This window comes from Scyliorhinus torazame, chromosome 4 (genome assembly GCF_047496885.1).
Source record: "Scyliorhinus torazame isolate Kashiwa2021f chromosome 4, sScyTor2.1, whole genome shotgun sequence".
Lineage (NCBI taxonomy): Eukaryota > Metazoa > Chordata > Chondrichthyes > Carcharhiniformes > Scyliorhinidae > Scyliorhinus > Scyliorhinus torazame.
In genome coordinates, this window is record NC_092710.1 from 181,993,898 (window position 1) to 182,016,093 (window position 22,196).

The following is a 22,196-nucleotide window of genomic DNA, read 5'->3' on the forward strand; positions in this document are numbered from 1 at the left end:
CACTTTGGCAACCAATTGGACCTTAAACTGCATTTAAGTAATCTTAAGTAAGTAATCTTTATTGTCACAAGTAGGCTTACATTAACATTGCAATGAAGTTACGGTGAAAATAATCTTGTCGCCACACAACGCCGCCTGTTCGGGTACACAGAGGGAGAATTCAGAATGTCCAATTCACGTAACAGCACGTCTGGAAGAGGAGGTCACACTGTTGACCATGCACCCAGGGTCCCAGGTTCGATTCCTGGCTTGGGTCACTGTCTGTGTGGAGTCTGCACGTTCTCCCCGTGTCTGCGTGGATTTCCTCCGGATGCTCCGGTTTCCTCCCACAGTCCAAAGATTGCAGGTTAGGTGGATTGGCCATGCTAAATTGCCCTCAGTGTCCAAAAAGGTTAGGTTGTGTTACTGGGTTACGGGGATAACGGGGATAGGGTGGAGGCGTGGGGCTTAAGTAGGGTGCTCTTTCAAAGGGCCGGTGGAGACTCGATGGGCCATAGGGCCTCCTTCTGCACTGTAAATTATATGATTCTATGAAAAATCCAAGTACAAAGCCCCAAAAAACTCAATAAACACCCCAACAAAACCCAATATAATTCAGTTATCACAATCCTAGTCCATGTTTCTGCACAAACATCTCAGCTTCCTCCGATTCATAAATAACAAGGTGGTGTGTAGGGTAAACCATACCAAAACGAACATTGTTCCTATAAAATGCAGCCTTGGCCTTGTTGAATGCTGCACGTCTCTTCGCCAGCTCCGCTCCAACACCTTGATAGATTCCCACAATGTGGCCTTCCCATCTGGAGTCCCGATGATCTTTTGCGCACCACAGATCTCTTTCTTTCTCTTGAAAACTGCCTCAATGACCTGTGAGCCCGATCCAACTCGAGGGGGAACACCATTTCCCCCACTGACCATCTTCCAAAACAATTGCGACATAAACTTTGCTGGACACGGACCCTCCAAGCCATCCAGAGCAGCCCAACCACCCTCACACTCTGTTTGGGTGGGGTAGGGTGGAGGTGTGGGCTTGGGTAGGGTGCTCTTTCCAAGGGACGGTGCAGACTCGATGGGCCGAATGGCCTCCTTCTGCACTGTAAATTCTATGATTCTATGAAATGTCCAATGATGACCATGAAACCATTGTCAATTGTCGCAAATACCCATCTGGTTCTCTAATGTCCTTTACAGAAGGAAATAAGCCATCCTTTCCTGGTCTCGCCGACATGTGACTCCAGATCCACAGCAATGTGGTTGACTCTTAAATGGCCTCTTAAATGGTCAAGCAAATCACCCAGTTAAAGGGCAACAAATGCTGGTTCAGCCAGCGATGCCCACATCCCATTGTCATGTGAATGTCCCTTTAAGAAAAGTGTGCTTTATCAAATGGCTGCAGTGATGTCATTGTGTGGGTGGAGCTGAGCTCTGCTCTGCTTTTTACTTTTGCTTTGAGCTAGAAGCTCTTTTTGGCTCTGTGTTTAGTTTCGCTTCCAGTTGGAGAGCTGCATTCAAACAAGCAGATGTGTGTATTGATCTCTCCCTCTGCAATCTAAAGAATGGCTCCAGATCACTTGATGATTTCGAAGTAATACCTGGTTCTGTAAGGAATGCAAACCTACTGTCTTTGTTAAAAAGGGTCTTTGACTTATGGATGTTGTTAGGAAAGTTACTAAGGGTTACCAAAGAGTACTGTATCTTTGGGGGGTATCAGTGTTGGTAGTTGATAAGATGTTTATTGTGTGTTTATAAAATGTTAACTGGATTCATAGATAAAACATTGTTTTTGTTTAAAAATACTTTTAGTTCTCTGTTGCATCACACCTGTAAAGTGGGTCCTTGTGCTCCCCATAACCAAAATCTATTAAAAGTTGTGGGTCAGGTTAATTCCATGATACTTTGGTGTTCTCTAAACCCTGGCCCATAATACCATGAACGAATAACAAAAAAACTTTCTTCTGCAGGTCCAACTCATGGCCGTGTCATCCCCCACGAGATCAAAATTCCACCTGCTGGCAATATCAGGGGAGAGGTGAAACTGTGATGAAGTAATGAATCCATATTCTCGTAACTTGCCTCCAATGGGAAAATTCTGGTTTCAATGTCGAACAGTCTAATAACAAAAAGCTTGTGAATGGTAGAACTAGGTATTGTCAGCGTATCAGAAAGATCCTCTGTTCTGATGAAAGGTCATCACATTTTTCTGTTTTTATTTCTGATTTCCAGCATCCACAGCATTTTTGCTTTTGTATCTGTGTGTTAAGTATTCAGTACCAAGTCTGTGCATCAAGTTGCCAAGTATGTAGATGAGGAAATGGAGGGAACAAGGTCAGATCACTGGATGATTCCAGAGTTATTGCCAATGAGAAGAGAACCAATTATGGGATATGCTTTTGCTATAGTCAAACAGGTAGGAAAGTTAACAGAGGGCAATCCCACTGAGCCAGAGAACAAGGGAAAGTCGTTGGGGAAGGATGGTGTGGTCAACCATGTCAAAAGCTGCTGTGGAATTGAAGATGCCAAGGACATAGAGGAGAATACTGCACCACGGTCACAATCACAACAGATGTAATTTATGACATTGGGACGAGTTATTTCTGTGTTGTAGTAATGATGCAAACCAGATTAGAGAGATTTTAAAGACAAGTGTTGTGGGAGAGGGGCACAGAAAGGGACCAGGGCAGCACAGTAGCCTAGTGGTTGGCACTATGGCTTCACAGTGCCAGGGTCCCAGGTTCGATTCCCGGCTTGGGTCACTGTCTGTGCGGAGTCTGCACGTTCTCCCGTGTCTGGGTGGATTTCCTTCGGGTCCTCCGGTTTCCTCCCACAAGTCCTGAAAGATGTGCTTGTTAGATAATTTGGACATTCTGAATTCTCCTCTGTGACCCGAACAGGTGCCGGAATGTGGCGACTAGGGGCTTTTCACAGAACTTCATTGCAGTGTTAATGTAAGCCTACTTGTGACAATAAAGATTATTAGAAGATAAGGGAAGCAGCAACATAGAATCACAGAATTACAGTGCAGAAGGAGGCTATTCGGCCCATCAAGTCTGCACCGGCCCTTGGAAAGAGCACCCTATCTTAGCCCACAGTGTTACCCTAACCCCGTAACCCAGTCACCCCACCCAACCTTTTTGAACATTAAGGGCAATTTAGCATGTCCAATCCATCTAACCTGCACATCCTTGGACTGTGGGAGGAAACTGGAGCACAAGGTGGAAACACAGGCAGACACGGGGAGAACATGCAGACTCCGCACAGACAGTGACCCAAGCTGGGAATCAAACCTGAGACCCTGGAGCTGTGAAGCAACTGTGTTAACCAATGTGCTACCATGCCACCCGTGTGCTAACGTGCCGCCCGGCATGGCCAAAGACTTTGGAAAGGAAGTGGGTCCATAGTGATTTTTCTGAGGGAGAGTGTAATGGCTTCAGCTTTGAAAAGCAAGGGTACAGTTCCCGAGGAGTTAGAATCATCTACAATGGCAGCTAATGGCAAGATGTGAGAAAATTGGATGGCCATTTGTTTAAGGGAACAGGGTCATGGAAGCTGGAGGTGGGTCTCCAAGTTAAGATGAGCTCAAGGAAGGTGTGAAAGAAGATAGGAGAAATACTAGAGAAAGATTCACACCAATTTCTTTCAATAAAATTAACAGGAAGAAGCTTACCAGTAGCCTGGATTCATCAATAATCACACCTCTCTTGATACTCACACGAGTGCAGCAAAACATTTCACAATAACCCCGTGATAGCGAGAGGTTACCTCAGGTGTAAATATCCGCATTGTTGCCTACTTCCTATATTAAACTTAATTTAGCCAAAAATGTATACACTCTAGTAGGGATGGGAAATAATAAAAGCCAGTTTCCACGATTTAGCAAGAGTGTGCACTGAAAATAAATGACAAAATCAGTTTTGCTCAGTATTTAGTTTATATAATGGTGCAATTACCTTCAACAAAGAAGCAACTGAAGCTACACTGCTTAACCTTCTCATACTGTGGTACAGCTGTGGTTCACTTGAAGAAGTAATTTCCTGATGAAGGGTGCATTCAGTTTGTTTGGCTGTTGTACAGTGGTTCTTTTGCGGTATTGCTTCATGCCTTGAAATCTCATCTTCCAGTCTCCCCTATCTGAGAGGCCCCACTTACAAACCAAATCTGAATTCAGAACTTCTTGTTTCCAACACACAGACCTTGAAAATAAATCTAATTCTATAACACTGCCCTGATGTTGAAAGTTTCAAAAAGCAGAATTGACCACCACCTCAGGCCCAAGCCAGCTTCTTGGTAACTTGATTTCCCGCACAGTGTTTGTCCATGGTATGGCATGCTCCAAAGCAAACTCACAGCCCTAAATGCTCTAAATGTAGGTAAAAGTTCAAATCTGGGAACACAAAATGGCATTTCCTTCATACATTGAGGCAAATTTTTTTGTTGTTGTATACTATGAATACTTTATTTTTAAACACAGAGACAATGTTTTCAGAGAAAGCGAACAGTTGATCAGGAATACCCTTGGTATATCATCAGAAATTATACCCTCCATTTACCATCATTTATTTATCATTTGCATTATCAGCCGGGTTCTTCCTCAGTGACAATTCGTGTTCATGGTTGGCCCAGGTACAAATGAGGTACGAGAACACAAATGGTGGAACAACTCGAAGCACTTGACCCCTGAATCACCTCCATGTATTGGGAATTCCTTTGGACAAATAATTCGCAAATGCCTTCTGTTCAAAGGGAGAGATGGTGTAGGTGATGATGTGTCGTACCTTGATCAAGTTTCCAAAGTGGCGACCCATTTTTCAGCTACTAAATCCAAAGTTCTTCCTGTCTCCTTAGCTGCGATGCTAATCCATTCAGGCAAATTCAGTGCAAATGGTGCCACTGCTTGTCTGGGACATTGTAGCTCTCCTAGCTGCACCCATCAGAAATGGACACATCGGGTAAGTTCTAACTTCCCCCCAATTTACTTTTTCATAATTATTTTCAACCACAAACAGCAGAAACACAGAGAAACATAGAGACACACACTTAGACATGCAGACAGACACACACACAAATGAAATCTGGAAAAGGGTGACTGCCTTGATAGGATCCGAATGCACAGACTGAGTCAGCAGACTGGCCAGGAGTTGGAGGTGCCAAAACCTCTTCTCTGTTGGACTTCATGGGAGGCTACAGATTTTCTGTCACAGCATTCCTGATCAATTTTTGTTTACAAACGTTTAAATTTAATGGGGCATGGAGGCATAACTCTCTGAGAGGCAACTGTCGCAGTGCCTCGCTGGGAGCCCCCACCATATTGGATTAATTTTAATTGAAAACAGGTGGTGTGGGACCAGACTACTCTTAACTCCAAGATAACAGAAGCTTGGCTAAGTCCAGCAAGGGTGAAAAGATTCAACTTACATACCTTTTTAAGTACCTTTATTGGAGACAACAATTTTCTTTATTCCCTCATTCTTGCGATTACATTGCTATGGGTCTGGAGTCTCATGTAGGCCAGATTGGGTAAGGATGGCAGATTTACTTCCTTGAAGAACATTAGTGAACCAGATGGGTTTTTATGGTCACCGTTACAGACACTGGCTTTTTATTCCAGGTTTATTAATTGAATTGAAATGCCACCAGCAGTCATGAGCGTGCATCCCCAGAATATTAGCCTAGGCCGGGGCATTACCACAATGCCACCAATTCCCCTGCTGACGTACTAACTTGTGTTGCCTGAAGTGTTAAAGAAAGGAGAATGCCTATTAAACACTGTTTTTTGTGCCTTGGACAATTCAATTTTAAAACAAGGAAAAGCATAGTTCAAGAAAAGTCTTGCTTATGTACTCAAGCACACATATTTAATCATCCAAGGGAAAGGACTGCATAAACAATTCTTGACCTCAAAAGGTAATCAAAAATTCTGAAAAGTGCTCTTACATTTGTGTATCTGAATGCATCGGCCCCTGAAAGGGAGGGTCTTGCATAGCTGCTTTCAGGTCAAATGCAAAGGTGCTGGGACTTACTACAGGCGATTCAGGGGACCAAAATTGAAGTCTGGTTTTGGGCACGTTTGACATGGTGTTTCACAACAGCCACGTTGGCAAGATCGTGGTCCATATTCAATGGCTCTTAGTGCCGGAAATAAGCCCCCATGAGATTCTCGGCATTACTGGCTCCCTCACCGTCTGAGTCACCCTCAGCTGCTCGCCACAAAGGGAGCTGCTTTTAAACGCTCCCTCTCCATGCTCTCCCAGTCAACACACAAGCGTGGCAGTGCGCGGACCTGCTCCTCGCTTTGGGATGCTGACCTGGCCAGGCTTCCCAACACTGTGGATGAGAGGAGGGCCACCTGTTCCCCAGAGGGGGCCGGAGGACCAGCAGGGTCAGCAATGCCACCTGGGAGGCAGAGGCAGCGGTTGTCAGCGCGGGCAGCATGACACGGTGGACCACCGTCCAATGTCGGAAGAAGACAAATGACACCCAATGAGCTGCAACAGTAAGTTACCATCTCTCTTCTGGCACGTTCCGCTTACCACACCTTCAATTTTCACCCCCCCCCCCCCCCCCTCCCCCCAATGCACTGTCTGAAACCTCGCACCCTCAGCACAACTGATCTCCAAGCTTGTTCCTCAGAACCCCGGCACCCATGAGCACAGCCTCACACATGTCACCTGCTATCGACCCCCCTGATCCATTAAACGTGCATCGCACAACGCCCTCTTTTTGTCCTGCAGGAGGGGATAGGCCATAATAAACAGGAAAGGCAGGAAAGGACCAAAACGGGGGGGGGGGGGGGGGGGGGGGGGAGGAATGCCAGAGATTCGAGTCCTCACCCCCTATGAGGAACGGGCCCTGGAAATCACCGGGTTGCCGGAGGAGAGAGCATTCACTGGCAGCGAGGTTGGCCTAAGGCAGAGAGGTGAGAATCCACTGGCCCTCAAGTGAGTTGTTAATGTCAGACAAAATGATCCTTCCCTCTCCCTGATCAGGATGGGGCCGTGCCATCCGGAGTCATCCCCCTCTCCCTCCAATAGATCACCTCGGAGGTGAGCAGAGACACATACCTCAGTGGGCAATATTAGTGGACATGCTTCTGGGGCACAATCTGGTGAGCACCACACAGTTGCTGATGCACAGCAGGTGTAGGCAAGAACATCCAAGGGAGACAACAGTCGGAGGGCTGCTGGATCCCAGGACACAGCTGGGTCCCAGCCAGATGCTGAGCCTCATGGTCAAAGTTCTGCCAGAGCTGATGCAGATGATAGAACACAGCTGTGAGATTCAGGGGGGGTGTCATTCCAGTGACTGCAAGGCCATTTGGAGGAGGCCCAAAGGCTTCAGGCGCAGGAGATGGTGCCAACAATGAGTGGTACTGAGGTCAATATTGCTAGGGTGGCCACTGCAGTGGAAAACCTGGAGCACGACGTCCGCATCTTGAGTGGTGGTATCTGAGGCATGGCTCAGTCTGTGATAACCATGGCTGAGAGCCTCAACCTCATGTCCCAGTCATTGAGGAATGTGTCCCAGACACAGGTGGACATTGTCATGCTCTGGAGTGCCTCGGCAAAGTCAATGATCAAAATCGCTGAGGGTGTCGACATCATGGCGCAGATAATGGGGAGCCTTTAGGACTGGCAGTGCTAGGTGACTCAGAGGCACCTGTAACTGCATGCATTCCCCAGGGCCCTATGGGCACCGTCAGGGAGGAGGAAGGGATGAAGGCCAACCCAGGGCCTGCCAGCAAGGAGACTATAGCGGTCTCTATTTCCTCCGAAACCCCCCTCCTGACACTGGCGCATCTCATGGGCAACAGGCAGAATAATGCTGATAATAATCTTTATTATTGTTGCAAGTAGGCTTACATTAACACTGCAATGAAGTTACCGTGAAAATCCCCTGGTCGCCACACTCTGGCGCCTGTTCGGGTACACAGAGGGAGAATTCAGAATGTCCAATTCACCTAACCAGCACGTCTTTCAGGACTTGTGGGAGGAAACCGGAGCACCCGGAGGAAACCCACGCAGACACGGGGAGAACGTGCAGACTCCACACAGACAGTGACCCAAGCTGGAATTGGAACTGGGACCCAGGTGCTGTGAAGCAACAGTGCTAACCATTGTGTAACCATGCTACCCAGGGCCCCCTGGCTCCGGCCCTCCAGAGGATGTCCGCCAAGGGCATCAAAGGCCATAGGGCACTGAAATGCAGCAGATTGCCTCCATCTCTGATGTGCTTCCTGGGGACACACCTAGACATAGCAGTAGACCACGAAAGAAAAAGAAGAGTGAGGAGCACTGAGTCAGCACTGAAGGCGGGGGGGGGGGTTCACTATCTGTAGCTAGGAGGAATGGAAATCTGGAAAACCGTCACAGTGAAATGTTCCCGATTAAAACATGTCACACCTCATACATGTGAAGCCTCTGTCACGTTAATCTTCACAGTGGGCCCTGCTGCAACCCCACCCCCTCTGCTCTCCACCCCCCCCCCCCCAACACCTCTGGGCAGAGTAGTCCAAGATCTAAAGCCCTCGATATGGACCCCATTAAGAGGATGGGTGTGAGCGTGCTGTCAGCAGAAAGAAAAGACAGAAGTCAGACTTTACTGGACACTGAGGAGTAAGAGAGCTGTCCTTACAGCGCGTTACCATCACTCTCCTGCCTTGCATGGTGACCCGCTGACAGTGCCAAAACAGGCCCATCACCCTGCAGCCAGACCATTGGAAGGGGGAAATAGGATGGTCAGGCAGGGGTATGTGGTGGGCTGGGGGGGGGGGGGGGGGGGGGGGGGCGACAAAATGATGGGGGGGGGGAAGGGAAATGGGCGAGGGGTGTTGAGCTGACGGACATAGCCTCATCCTAGGAAAATCAGGAGACGATGAGGACCTCCAAGGTCCTCCTGACAGTTTGGACCGTTGCCGCCACCTGACCTCCACTCCGGAAATCCGGCTCATCCTCGACCTGGCTCATCGTCCAGCCCCTCCTGGACCGCCTCATACTCCTCCTCTTCAGACGAGGTTGTATGTCCCTCCGCCTCTTCCTGCTTCTCCTCCAGCATGTGTGTCGTCGTGTCATCGGAACTGAACTTTCAGCTGCTCGATGCACCACTAAACCCAGCACGGGTGGTAGCAGGAGCCTCATTGTATCGTGTTTCCCCCTCGGGCGACAGCCTCTGCACAGCGTCATCAACCATGACCTTGGTAGGCATCCATCGTCTCTCACAGGCCAACCTATCATCCTGGGCGGTCCTTGAAGGCACTGGGAATCTCTGACTGCCCCAGGATGTAGCTGTCATGCACGCTCCCATGGTAGTGGGCACACAAGTGCATGATCCTCAGTTTGTGGGTTGCACATGATCTGAACATTCAGGGAGTGGAACCGCTTTCTGTTAATATAAGGCCCTCCCTGATGCCCCGGTCCTCACAGGGCGACATGCGTGCCATCGATCATCCCCTAACCAGAGACATCCCAGGGATGGCGACAAATCCTACAGCCCAGGCACCTTGGTGGGCCAGGTCCAGCTCGAAGTTGATATAGTCTGATGCCCTGGCATACAAAGGCGGTCGGGTGACTATGATTTTCCACACAGGTCTCCTCTTGAGCTCTCGAATGACCCAGTGGCAAAAATGTATAGGGCATACAGGTGTTCTCCTCCTCCTTCATGGGGTGCCAAGTCTTCCTATTGAGACGCAGTCTTCTGCCGCATATGGTGTCTGTCAGCTCATGGAATGACCAATGATGCCTGTACAAGTAGCGTCATCGCTGGCCTCCCCTTTTGGGTCCCTCCTCAGCTTGATGGGCGGCCGGGCCTTTAGGGTGTGCAGCAGCCCCCTGAATATGGGGCCTCCAGCTTGAGTGGCGTTGCTGCCTTGTACACCGTCTGCCAAACTCGATTGCCACAAGCAAGGCGAGGGCAACCTCCACGGGACCAACACCATCAAACATTGTAATATCTGGAAGGAATTGGAGAAGGAGAGAGACTGACAATCAGTTAGGGCTTCCAGCACGGGATCCTAAAATCCCCCAAGTCTCCCCCACCTTGCCTTGCTTTGTTTCCTCACACCCAGTCACATCAGGAGCCCCTAGACCCCAGATCTCTGCCACATTGCTCAGCTGCCCTCCGCTCATCCACACACTGACCCTATGGCAGTGAGAGGATCCTCAGTGGTGAAGCCCTGCTCTTTATTTTTGATTGTTTGCAGCTGCCTCTATAGTGCTGACGCTCCTAGAGTTCAAGCAGACTGTTCAGGCATCAAAGCTTGCTGGACATCCTCTGAGACATAGCATGTGTGCCTTCGAGGAGGCACTCAGAGTTGAGAATATTTTGTTTATTAAATGGTCAACAGTAACAAAGATTTGAAAATCAAATACATAAAAATGATCATATCACATTAACCATTAAACAACAAGGAAACGTCACCGTTCCATATTGGTATCAATGCAAAGCTATATCAGCTCATTTGCACACAAGCAAAAAAATCAGTATCACCTCTCACAGGTTCCTCAAAAGAAATGGAGGATAAGTTGAGAATGTGTTATCAAGTCCAGAACTTTGTCATATAAATGATATGTCCATCAATGTGTTACTTGTTCCACGTATCAGTGCTATTCTCCACCCATGAGCCACAGCTTGCAGGCTCTCCCACATGGCTCAATCTCATCGAAACCAAATCCTGGCAGCCACATATTCCACTGGCGGTCAAGGTGCAGTTGACAGCTCCGGTGCGCTGGAGCGGCATGCCAGAAAATGGACATGGCTCCTCACCTCCTCATTTCCTCTCAGCAGCCATTGTGCCAGGTTCACATTTTTGAAAAAGAGTACTAAACGACGGCCGGTAATTCCCGGGAGGCCACTGCATTTGACTTCAAACTCGTTGATGAGATTGAAATGCATGCACATTCAGGCTAATTATATTCTCGCTATATTTGGGTGAGATCCGGAACTTGCCGAGTGGGCTGGGTGAATTGCAAAATGGTTTGCAAACTCAATTTATGCCTTTCCCACTATTCACCCATCATGCCCGGATTCACACCAGGTGCAACGTGGTTGCTGAATTGCTCCCTAAAACTGGCTTCCAGAGTGCTTGTTTCAGGGAACCCCATTCATTTTCCACTTTTGTGCAGTCAGTTGTGCAGACTTGTGTTTCTAGGTACTGACATCATCTCAAAAATATTTACAGGACATGAAGATTGTTCTTTGATGCAGGAATGAAGTCCTTTTAACCTTCCCTTTCATAATCATTTTACTTGTCCAGTAAATTGTTGCTGTCCCTTTTCCATGGCTCCAATATTCTTCAATAAGTGGGGCACCTTGAACCTTGGCAATTTCAGCCAAATAATTTTCTGATAAAAATTCAACTGCTCTTCCTTGCTCCTGTGTTCAAAAATCCAGAATCCCAATTACCATTTTGCCACCTTTTCTTTCTGCAGTCCCAGCTTTAAAGATGTGTCTATGTGCATTTCTAGTTTTTACTGTTCCTCCATTGCATTATATTACAGGTTAAAATTTACTATCCAAAGTGCAGTACTTTGCATTTCTCTGCATTGAACTGCATCTGCCATCTCTCTGCCCAATTTGCTAACCTTTTAACCTTCCTAATATTTACAGATTTGAGGTGAAAAAAAGTCAAATTTATAGTTTTACTTGAGATTTGTTAGTGTTCTGCACATGTCCTCTAGAATTTTGCATTTTAACATCCAAGTTAAAACGCCTGCTAATATCTATACTCATTGTTTTGAAGACCATGCCTTCTTTTCTTCTATAACTATTTCAGCTTCCTAAGCCTCTCCTTAATTATGTAAACAGTACTATATGCAGATGGTGTCCAGACAGCTTCTTTTTCCATCATGGCTAATCTGGTTTCCTGAATACTCTGTGAGCTCACTGCAACCCCACGTCACTTAAAATACCAAGTAATAAAACGCTCCACAAAAAAGTCTCCAACATGTAGCGTGAAGGCTAGATAATAAGTGCTGCAGAGATAGTTCATGGAAAATAGAATCTACTTTAAATGTCTGAAACTGTATGAGGGCAATGTTGAAGATTTTAACTGGAACCAGAACAGTTTAAAATCTTTTCTGTTGTTTGATTCCACTCTTTGTTTAACTAGCCAGTGTCAAGTTGTGCACTATTTTAAATAGTTCCTGAGTAATTTTAGTTACAGGTGATTGTTTGATTCCATATTCTGTCACACCTGCAAACTGGAGCAATGTAAATGAGGCTTTGCTGCCAAATTACTGGAAACAGTTTCCTGTCTTTCAAATAGGCAAATAAGTTATTCAGAATTGTACCAGATTCAAGTTCCTGTTGCTCTCCTGCCACTCAGATTTATGCCGGGTTTATAAAGAAGTGAAGCTCAAGAACAAAGGTCGAGGGTAGAAAATACAGACTACGCGCCATGTGTCCAATGTTATTTCCTCCCTCCTCCACTTTCCTGTTACACAGTTATAAGAAAGTGGAATGTGAAATCATTCTTGATGATGCCTCCATCATCTTTGAGCAAAGTAAATCTGCAAGTAATAAGCATTCGCATATATATACCCCAGATTTCATTTGAAGTTTGGACTTCATCCAGGTTTATACCAGAGTATACATCATGGTGGAGTAAAAGCGTCACAAATGTAGTCAACCAAATGAATAATACAGCTGTAAAGAAACTTATAGTACCCTTCATGTGATCAGTATACCTCCATGCTACTGTTCGCGAAATACCTGTAATTGATACTCTATTACATCACCCTTTTCCACTGCACCAGGATACAGGGAAACTCGGCACTGATACCAGAAATCCCACATTCGATTCATTGAAATTGTACATAATCATTTAAAAAGCAGTAGGATGGGGGAAATTAAAACATATTAATAAAGCATCTTGTCAGAGAGAATTTTTGATGTATTTGAATCCCTTTAGTTATGTCAGTGTGTGATAAATCCGGATTACTTATTCCTTGACACAGGAATTCCTAAGCACAGGAGATGTGAAGACTGTCAACTTGTAATGAGCTGATCTGAAAACAAGCGCAAATTTCAAATTGCAACTTTCATCCTTTATTTAAATGTCAACTGTATTTTTAAAAAGGGCTAGGGTCTTTGCTGCTGTTCTCCGGTTTTATTCAAAAGAACGACTCACCTCCTTCTTCCATTTTGCAAGCCACTCATCTCTCTTTCTTTTGCTGATATAATAGGGATCACCAGCCTGGAAGGTTATTCGCTGCATAGGTCTCTGACGCAGGCTACTCTCCCACCCTGACTGGCCACGGCGTCTCCCCCTTGTTCCCTGTTCAAAAGATGGATATTGTTGACAACAGTAGAAAACATCAATCTATAATCCATTCACTTCTAACATCTAAATGAATGATTACGGAGTGTGAATAGGCAGCTCTGGGTGCTACCAGCAGCTAGGTTCCTGCTCGATGTAGATTAAACTGGATGGAGGTGAAATTTCATATCAAACTACAGCTGGTCAAGAACACTTTATAAATATTTACACACAATACTCTGAAAAGGGTTCGCCAGCCAGCTTTGGCATGTGCATTTCACTGAAACATGGAGCATTTTAGATTTTCCTGAGCGCTGGCAAACAAACTGAAAATAAAGTTACAACTCTCCCAAATTGAACAAGAATCATATCTGAGCACAAGGATGATGCGACCATCAATTCACACGAGACGGAGAGTTGAAGCGAACAGTGGTTTTAATCAGCTAGAACTGTGCCTGCGACTGCTCTGTACTGAGTGCCGCCTACAGGCTGCAGATCTATATACCTCCCCCAAGGGGGCGGAGCCAGAGGCGGAGCCCACAAGGGCACCAACATAATACAATGTGATGTAATGTAATACAATGGTGGGCCATAGGCGGAGCCCACAAGGGCACCAACATAATACAATGTAATGTTATGTAATACAATGGTGAATGGTAGCAGTAATACATTCACCACATTCACCCCCTGTTAAAAATTTAAGTCCAGCGGGGGTGAAGTGGGCTCACAGATTGAGTCTGTCCGGCGTCTTGATCATTCGCAGCGATTGCCTGAGCTCTGGTTTCGCTGCGGGCACAGGTGTTGAACTCGTTGCCGCGGACACGGGTGTTGAACTCGTCGCTGCGGGTACGGGTGTTGACTCCGGGAGCGTGTCTTCTGGAGCTTCATCCCTGTAGGTCGGCGATGGGGGGTGTAGGCCATGTCGGGGCGGGGGCGGTGTTCGGTGTAGGGTGGGGGGGGTAGATGATGGTCGCAGGGGAACCGGCGGGTGCCAGGTCCCGGAGGGAGACCGTATCTTGTCGGCCGTCGTGGTGCGCCACATAGGCATACTGGGGGTTGGCGTGAAGGAGCTGGGCCCGCTTGACCAGGGGGTTGGACTTATGGCTCCTCACGTGCTTTCGGAGGAGGACAGGCCCCGGTGTCGTCAGCCAGGACGGAAGCGAGACCCCGGAGGTGGATTTCCTGGGGAAAACAAATAGGCGGTCATGCGGGGTCTCGTTCGTGGCTGTGCAAAGGAGTGACCTAATGGAATGGAGCGCGTTGGGGAGGACCTCCTGCCAGCGGGAAACTGGGAGACTCCTAGACCGTAGGGCCAGAAAGATGGCCTTCCATACCATCACGTTCTCCCTCTCCACCTGTCTGTTTCCGTTTCCCCAGGGGTTGTAACTGGTAGTCCTGCTCGAGGCGATGCCCTTACTGAGCAGGTACTGACGCAGTTTGTCGCTCATAAACGAGGAGCCCCGGTCACTGTGGACGTAAGTGGGGAAACCGAACAGGGTGAAGATACTATGCAGGGCCTTAATGACAGTGGCCGCGGTCATGTCGGGGCATGGGATCGCAAAGGGCAAACGGGAGTACTCGTCAACGACGTTAAGAAAATACGCGTTGGGGTCAGTGGAGGGGGGGGCCCTTTGAAATCGATGCTGAGGTGCTCAAAGGGCCAGAATGCCTTCACCAGATGGGCCTTATCTGGTTGATAGAAGTGCAGCTTTCACTCCGCGCAGATTTGGCAGCCCCTGGTCATGGCCCTGACCTCCTCGGTGGACTAGGGCAGGTTGCGGGCCTTGATGAAGTGGAGAAGCTGGGTGAACCCCGGGTGACAGTGGTCATTGTGGAGTGCCCGGAGTCGGTCATCTTGCGCGCTGGCGCATGTGCTGCGGGACAGGGCATCTGGGGGCTCATTGAGCTTCCCTGGACGGTATACAATATCGTCGTTATCGGTGGAGAGTTCGATCCTCCACCTCAAGATTTTATCATTCTTGATCTTGCCCCGCTGTGTATTGTTGAACATGAAGGCTACCGACCGTTGGTCGGTGACGAGGGTGAACCTCCTACCAGCGAGGTAGTGCCTCCAATGTCGCACAGCTTCCACAATGGCTTGAGCTTCTTTTTCGACTGGGGAGTGTCGAATCTCGGAGGCGTTGAGGGTACAGGAAACAAAGGCTACGGGCCTTCCTGACTGGTTAAGGGTAGCGGCGAGGACGACCTCTGACACGTCGCTCTCCACCTGGAAGGGGATGGACTCGTCCACCGCGCGCATCGTGGCTTTGGTAATGTCTGCCTTGATGCGGCTGAAGGCCTGGCAGGCCTCAGCCGTCAGGGGAAGATGGTGGCTTTGATAAGTGGACGGGCTTTGTCCGCATAGTTGGGGACCCACTGGGCGTAATACGAAAATAACCCGAGGCATCTTTTCAGGGCCTTGGTGCAGTGGGGGAGGGGGAGTTGCAGGAGGGGGCGCATGCAGTCGGGATCAGGCCCTAGGACTCCGTTTTCCACAACATAGCCGAGAATGGCCAGTCGGGTTGTGCGGAAAACGCATTTCTCCTTGTTATAGGTGAGATTTAGGGCTTGGGCGGTTTGGAGAAACTTCTGAAGGTTGGCGTTGTGGTCCTGCTGATCATGGCCGAAGATGGTGACGTTGTCCAAGTACGGAAATGTGGCCCGTAGGCCATACCGGTCCACCATTCGGTCCATCGTTCTTTGGAAGACCGAGACCCCGTTGGTGACGCCGAAGGGGACCCGGGGGAAGTGGAAGGGGCAGCCGTCTGCCTCAAAGGCCATGTAGTGGCGATCCTCCGGGCGGATCGGAAGCTGGTGGTATGCGGACTTCAGATCTACCGTGGAGAACACCCGGTAGTGTGCAATCTGATTAACCATGTCCGCTATGCGGGGAAGGGGGTACACATCGAGGTGCGTGTACCGGTTTATGGTTTGGCTGTAGCCTACAACCATCCGGTTCTTTTCCCCGGTCCTGACGACCACCACTTGAGCTCTCCAGGGGCTATTACTGGCCTCGATGACCCCCTCCCTCAAGAGCCGCTGGACCTCTGACTTGATAAAAGTCCTGTCCTGGGCACTGTACCGCCTGCTCCTGATGGCGATGGGTTTACAGTTGGCGGTGAGGTCCGCGAAGAGCGGGGGAGAAGCGACCTTAAGAGTCGCGAGGCTACATACGGTGAGAGGGGGTAGGGGCCCGCCGAACTTCAGGGTCAGGCTCCTGAGGTTGCACTGGAAGTCCAGTCCCAACAGGAGAGGAGCGCAGAGGTCGGGGAGGACATATAGTTTGAAACTGGCGTACTCAGCGTGCTGTATTGCGAGGTTCGCGACACAGTACCCCTGGATTTGCACCGAATGTGATCCGGAAGCGAGGGAGATTGTTTGGAACGCGGGGGAAATTTGGAGAGAACAGCGCCTTACCGTGCCTGGATGTACAAAGCTCTCCGTGCTCCCAGAGTCAAACAGGCAGGGCATTTTGTGCCCATTGACCCAGACGGTCATCATCGAGTTCCTGAAGTGCTTGGGCCGTGACTGGTCGAGGGTGACAGCGCCAAGGGTAGCCGGCGTGGTCGGAGGTGGTGGGGTGGTCCCAAGATGGCTGCCCCCATCGGTCGCACATGTCGGACAGCGTTGGAGATGGTGGCCAAGATGGCAGCCCCCATGAGTCGCAAGTGTTGGGTAGGGTTAAAGATAGCTGCCCCCACGGACAGCACGAGGCTGATGATGCATCCGAAGTGGGAGGTACCGGCAGGCACGCAGCCACGCTGCAGGGTCTGCAGGCCTGAGAGCCTGAAAGTTGGGTCTGTGATTTAGAAGATTTGGATCTGGCCAGGCAGACTTTGGCAAAGTGTCCTTTCTTGCCGCAGTCGCTACAGGTCGCGTTCCGAGCCGGGCAATGCTGCCTGAGGTGCTGGTTCTGGCCGCAGAAATAGCAGGGCAGCCCCCCGGGTTGGATGGGCAGCCGCGCGGCACAGGCCTGGGGGACTCACTGGTCGGGTGTCCACGAGGGGATCGCGTGGTCGGAGGGGAAAGCATTGAGGCTCTGAAACGCTACTGCTAAGGAGGTGGACAGTTTTACCGTCTCTTCTAGGTCGAGGGCGCCTTTTTCGAGCAAGTGCTGACAACATAGTTGGACCGGACTCCAGCCACATAGGTGTCCCGGATGCCGAGTTCCATATGCTGCGAGGCCGTGACGTCCTTATAATTGCAGTTTCGAGCAAGTCCTTTCAGGTCGCGTAGGTATACCTCCAGCGATTCCCCGGGGCGTTGACGACGAATGGCGAACACTTCGTTCACCGGCCTTACGTACTGCCTTTTCAGGATCGCGACCGCGTCTGCGTACGTGGTCGCTTCCTTGATCTGCACGGAGATTCTGTGGCTCAGCCGGGCATGGAGGAGACTCAGTTTCTGTTCCTCGGTGACGGTGGGCGAGGAGGAGGCGGCGAGGTAGGCCTCAAAATAGCGGAGCCAGTGCGAAAAGATTCATTTGGCTTCTGCTGCCTGAGGGTCGAGTTCCAGTCGATCAGGTTTGAGTGCTGCTTCCATAGCGATATTGTAGCTGCTTAAATTGATGCGACCAGCAATTCACACGAGATGGAGAGTTGAAGCGAACAGTGGTTTTAATCAGCTAGAACTGTGCCTGCCTGCGACTGCTCTTTACTGAGTGCTGCCTACAGGCTGCAGATCTATATACCTCCCCCAGGGGGCGGAGCCAACAAGGGCATCAACATAATACAATGTAATGTAATACAATGGTGGGCCACAGGCGGAGCCCACAAGGGCATCAACATAATACAATGTAATGTAATGTAATACAATGGTGAATGGTAACAGTAATACATTCACCACAAAGGAGTTGAGGATTTAGCAGTTTTATATTGAGAGAAAGAAATCGGTGACAGGATTAAGATTTCATTTGACCATTTAGACACGTGAAATTTGTACGTTTAATGTTCATTTTTCCTGGCTATATCCTCCACATTCTGATCCAATCACAAATGGGCTTTTGAAAAAAATACTGAGTAGGATATAGCACAGTGACGTGTCTGCCTTCTATCACTTTGTGCCTCAATACTTAGTTTGAAAGCTAGGCATATTTATACGGCTACTAAATAGCAACAGTGAATATGATAATTGGCATATGAATGAAGAAAAATTACTCATTTGGCACCCAATGGGCGCGATCTAACGGGAGAAGCACTAAGTGTGGTAGAGAGGGAAAATTGGCGGTAACTTTCCGGCGGCCAACCCAGCGAGAGCATGACCGGTATCGAATGTCAATTAGGGCATGAAATGATCCCCCATGGGCTTCACGACGGAAATGGCCATCCCGCCAGCTGATTCATCTGGACCATGCCCGGCAGTTCCCTGCTAACAAGGGGAAGCAGCACGTAGACCCCTCCAATTGAACACATGCCAGACAGCACATAGCCATGACACCATGGAGACTTGCTCCATGTTTCGGAGATGCCGGCCTGACCATGTGCTGGCGGCTGTGGAGACGAGGTGGGACACCTTGTGTTCCTGAGGGGGTGGGTCAGAGAATCAGCCAGTGCCGCCAAGGAGGCACTGACAGTGGCAGTCAGTTTGGGCAGCGTCATGAGGATGATCGCAGTCCAAAAAGCTCAACAACTGCCATGGGATGCATGGGTGAGTTGACATTGCCCTCCAGACATCAGTCCCGCCTGCCACTCCCAGACCCCTGCCCAAATGGGTTGGCGGCTGGTACCACATACCACACACTCTCTGCCCCCCCACATCAGCACAACACCGAGCTTGTGCCTCAACGGTGCCCACACCTATCGCCTTCCATAGACCCCCACCCCTGAGCATCAAACGTGTGGTGCACAATGCCCTCTCTTTGTCCCCACAGGAGAGGTTGGCACATGAGAAGGGAGAAAGGGCGGGGTGTCCTCACCCCTATGAGGAATGAGCCTAGAGATCGCGGGGATGACCGAAGATAGAGCAGTCACCAACAGTGAGGTTGACCTGCACTGCAGAGGTGAGGATCCACTGCCCCTTCACCCAGATGACCCGTTTCAAGTGAGTAATTCATCTCAGACAAAATGATCCTTCCCTCTCACTGACTGCATGTCCATTCTCCCGCAGGATCTCCAGCCAATGGTGGCAGCCCATCCGGGTGGACTCCCTCCCCCACCTTCCAAGAGAACACCTCAGAGGAGAGCTCCGAGGATGCCACCATCGATGCATCACGGCTATCATCCCCTCAATCCACCAGCACAGAGGCACACATTTCAGTGGGTGACATTAGTGGACAGGCCTCTGGGGCTCGCTCTGGTGAGCCCACAGTTGCTGATGCACATTAGGCGGAGGCAAGAACATACAAGGGAGTCAGCAATAGGAGGTCTGCTGGATCCCAGGAGTCAGCTGGGTCCCAGGCAGATGTCAAGCCTCCGGAAAAGGTTATCCTGGATCAGATGCAGATGCTAGGCTGTTAAATTCAGGAGGGGATATCAGTGACATTCCAATGCGTGCATAGTCGATTGGAGGAGTCCCAAAGGTTACAGACGCAGGAGATGGTGCCAGCAGTGTGTGGCAACGAGGCCAACACTTCCATGGCTGAGGGCCTTGACAGCATTTCCCAGTCGCTGGGCGATGTCACCCAGATGCTGGTAGACATTGCTGGGGCACTGCGGATCATGTCCCAGTCGCAGGTGGGCATTGCCAGGGCACTGCAGAGCATGTTCCAATCACTAAGGAGCATCCCTTAGGGTGCCGCCACCAGGGTGCAGACAATGAGAGGCGCCAGGGCCGGCAGGGCCTGATTACACAGGGGCCTCTGGAGCTCACTCCGGCTGTCCCTCTGTCCCATGGAAACCCCCAGAGCCCTACGGGCACCTTCTGGGAGGAGGGAGCCCAGGAGGGAGCAGCGGAGGCTGACCCGGAGCTTTCCACCATGAAGACGATGGCAGTCACCAGCTCTCCCGAGCACCCCTCCCCCTCCTTACCCCGGCGCATCACGAGGTCAGTGGGCAGAACAGCGTGGCACAACAACGGCAGTGTCACTGGTTTGGCGGCTGGGGCCATCCGGCCCCAGGGCTTCCAGAAGACAGCCATCAGGGCATCAAAGACGACAGGGCGCACAAACCAGCAGGCTGCCTCCACCTCGGATGTGCATCCTGAGGATACACCCAAGCAAACACGGGAGAATGTGTAAACTCCACACGGACAGTGACCCAGAGCTGGGATCAAACCTGGGACCTTGGCAACACCTCCAAATTAAACACTTTCTCCACAAAGAGATGGCAAGATACCCCAGGACACCAAGAGACACACTACTGGAGGAACTAATAAACACGGACAGTAAGGTGAGGGGAAGCTGCGGGAACATATATGGACTGTTACTGGATAGAGCAAGAGCACCACTTGACAAAGCCAGAAGAAAATGGGAGGACAATATAATACAGATGGAGGGTGAGAAGGTAAAATCAAGCACTAGTGTTTTGTGCTTAAACAAAGGAGATTACAATGGGATGAGAGAAGAACTAGCTAAGGTAGACTGGGAGCAAAGACTTTATCGTGAAACAGTTGAGGAACAGTGGAGAACCTTCCAAGTGATTTTTCACAGTGCTCAGCAAAGGTTTATACCAACAAAAAGGAAGGACGGTAAAAAGAGGGAAAATCGACCGTGGATATCTAAGTAAATAGGGGAGAGTATCAAATTGAAGGAAAAAACATACAAAGTAGCAAAGATCAGTGGGAGACTAGAGGACTGGGAAATCTTTAGGGGGCAACAGAAAGCTACTAAAAAAGCTACAAAGAAGAGTAAGATAGATTATGAGAGTAAACTTGCTCAGAATATAAAAACAGGTAGTAAAAGTTTCTACAAATACATAAAACAAAAAAGAGTGGCTAAGGTAAATATTGGTCCTTTAGAGGATGAGAAGGGAGATTTAATAATGGGAGATGAGGAAATGGCTGAAGAACTGAACAGGTTTTTTGGGTCGGTCTTCACAGTGGAAGACACAAATAACATGCCAGTGACTGATGGAAATGAGGCTATGACAGGTGAGGACCTTGAGAGGATTGTTATCACCAAGGAGTTAGTGATGGGCAAGCTAATGGGGCTAAAGGTAGACAAGTCTCCTGGACCTGATGGAATGCATCCCAGAGTGCTAAAAGAGATGGTTAGGGAAATTGCAAATGCACTAGTGATAATTTACCAAAATTCACTAGACTCTGGGGTGGTCCCGGCGGATTGGAAATTAGCAAACGTGACACCACTGTTTAAAAAAGGAGGTAGGCAGAAAGCGGGTAATTATAGGCCAGTGAGCTTAACTTCGGTAGTAGGGAAGATGCTGGAATCTATCATCAAGGAAGAAATAGCGAGGCATCTGGATGGAAATTGTCCCATTGGGCAGACGCAGCATGGGTTCATAAAGGGCAGGTCGTGCCTAACTAATTTAGTGGGACTTCCGGTTGCGGCAGGGATGAGCTAGCCGCACGTTTCGGCGGCTCCAGCTCCGACGGAACTTCGGGCTCTTTTAAGAGCCCCAACGGGGACTTGGACGGCCGTAAAACCCGGTGCGAGGCGCGAGGGAAGGGAGTCCCCCCCGAAAGACGGAGGGAAAAACCGGCGGCGGCGGCTGCAGCCCGAAGAATCTGCAGCCAGAAGGTCAGAGGGAGTGGAACAAAATGGCGGCGGAGAAACCACAGATGACATGGGGGCCTGAGCAGGACGAGGTGGTGAGACGGTGCGTGGACCTGCTGAAGAAGGAGGTAATGACCCTGTTGTTACAGGCAATTGAGGGGCTTAAGGAGACTTTAAAGACCCAGGAGACTGAACTTCGCGTGGTGGAGCAGAAGGTATCAGGTATTGAGGACGAGGTCCTGGGCCTGGCGGTCAAGACTCAGACGCACGAGGCACTTCATAAAAAGTGTGCTGATAGGATTGAGGCCCTTGAAAATGGAGCGCGAAGGAAGAACCTTA

At 49.4% G+C, this 22,196-nt stretch overlaps 1 protein-coding gene and 1 pseudogene across 13 annotated transcripts in view; both read right to left on the reverse strand.

The window, feature by feature from the left end:
* The window catches only part of dnmt3ab (DNA (cytosine-5-)-methyltransferase 3 alpha b), an 846,991-nt gene that overhangs the window by 371,636 nt on the left and 453,159 nt on the right, over positions 1-22,196 (reverse strand). For all 13 annotated transcript variants that reach the window (XM_072498950.1, XM_072498942.1, XM_072498948.1 and 10 more), the window contains one exon: positions 13,121-13,267. In XM_072498950.1, coding sequence (XP_072355051.1) covers positions 13,121-13,267 — 147 coding nt within the window. The remainder of the gene's footprint in view (positions 1-13,120; positions 13,268-22,196) is intronic.
* Positions 3,980-6,791, reverse strand: LOC140410626 (cytochrome b-c1 complex subunit 8 pseudogene; annotated as a pseudogene).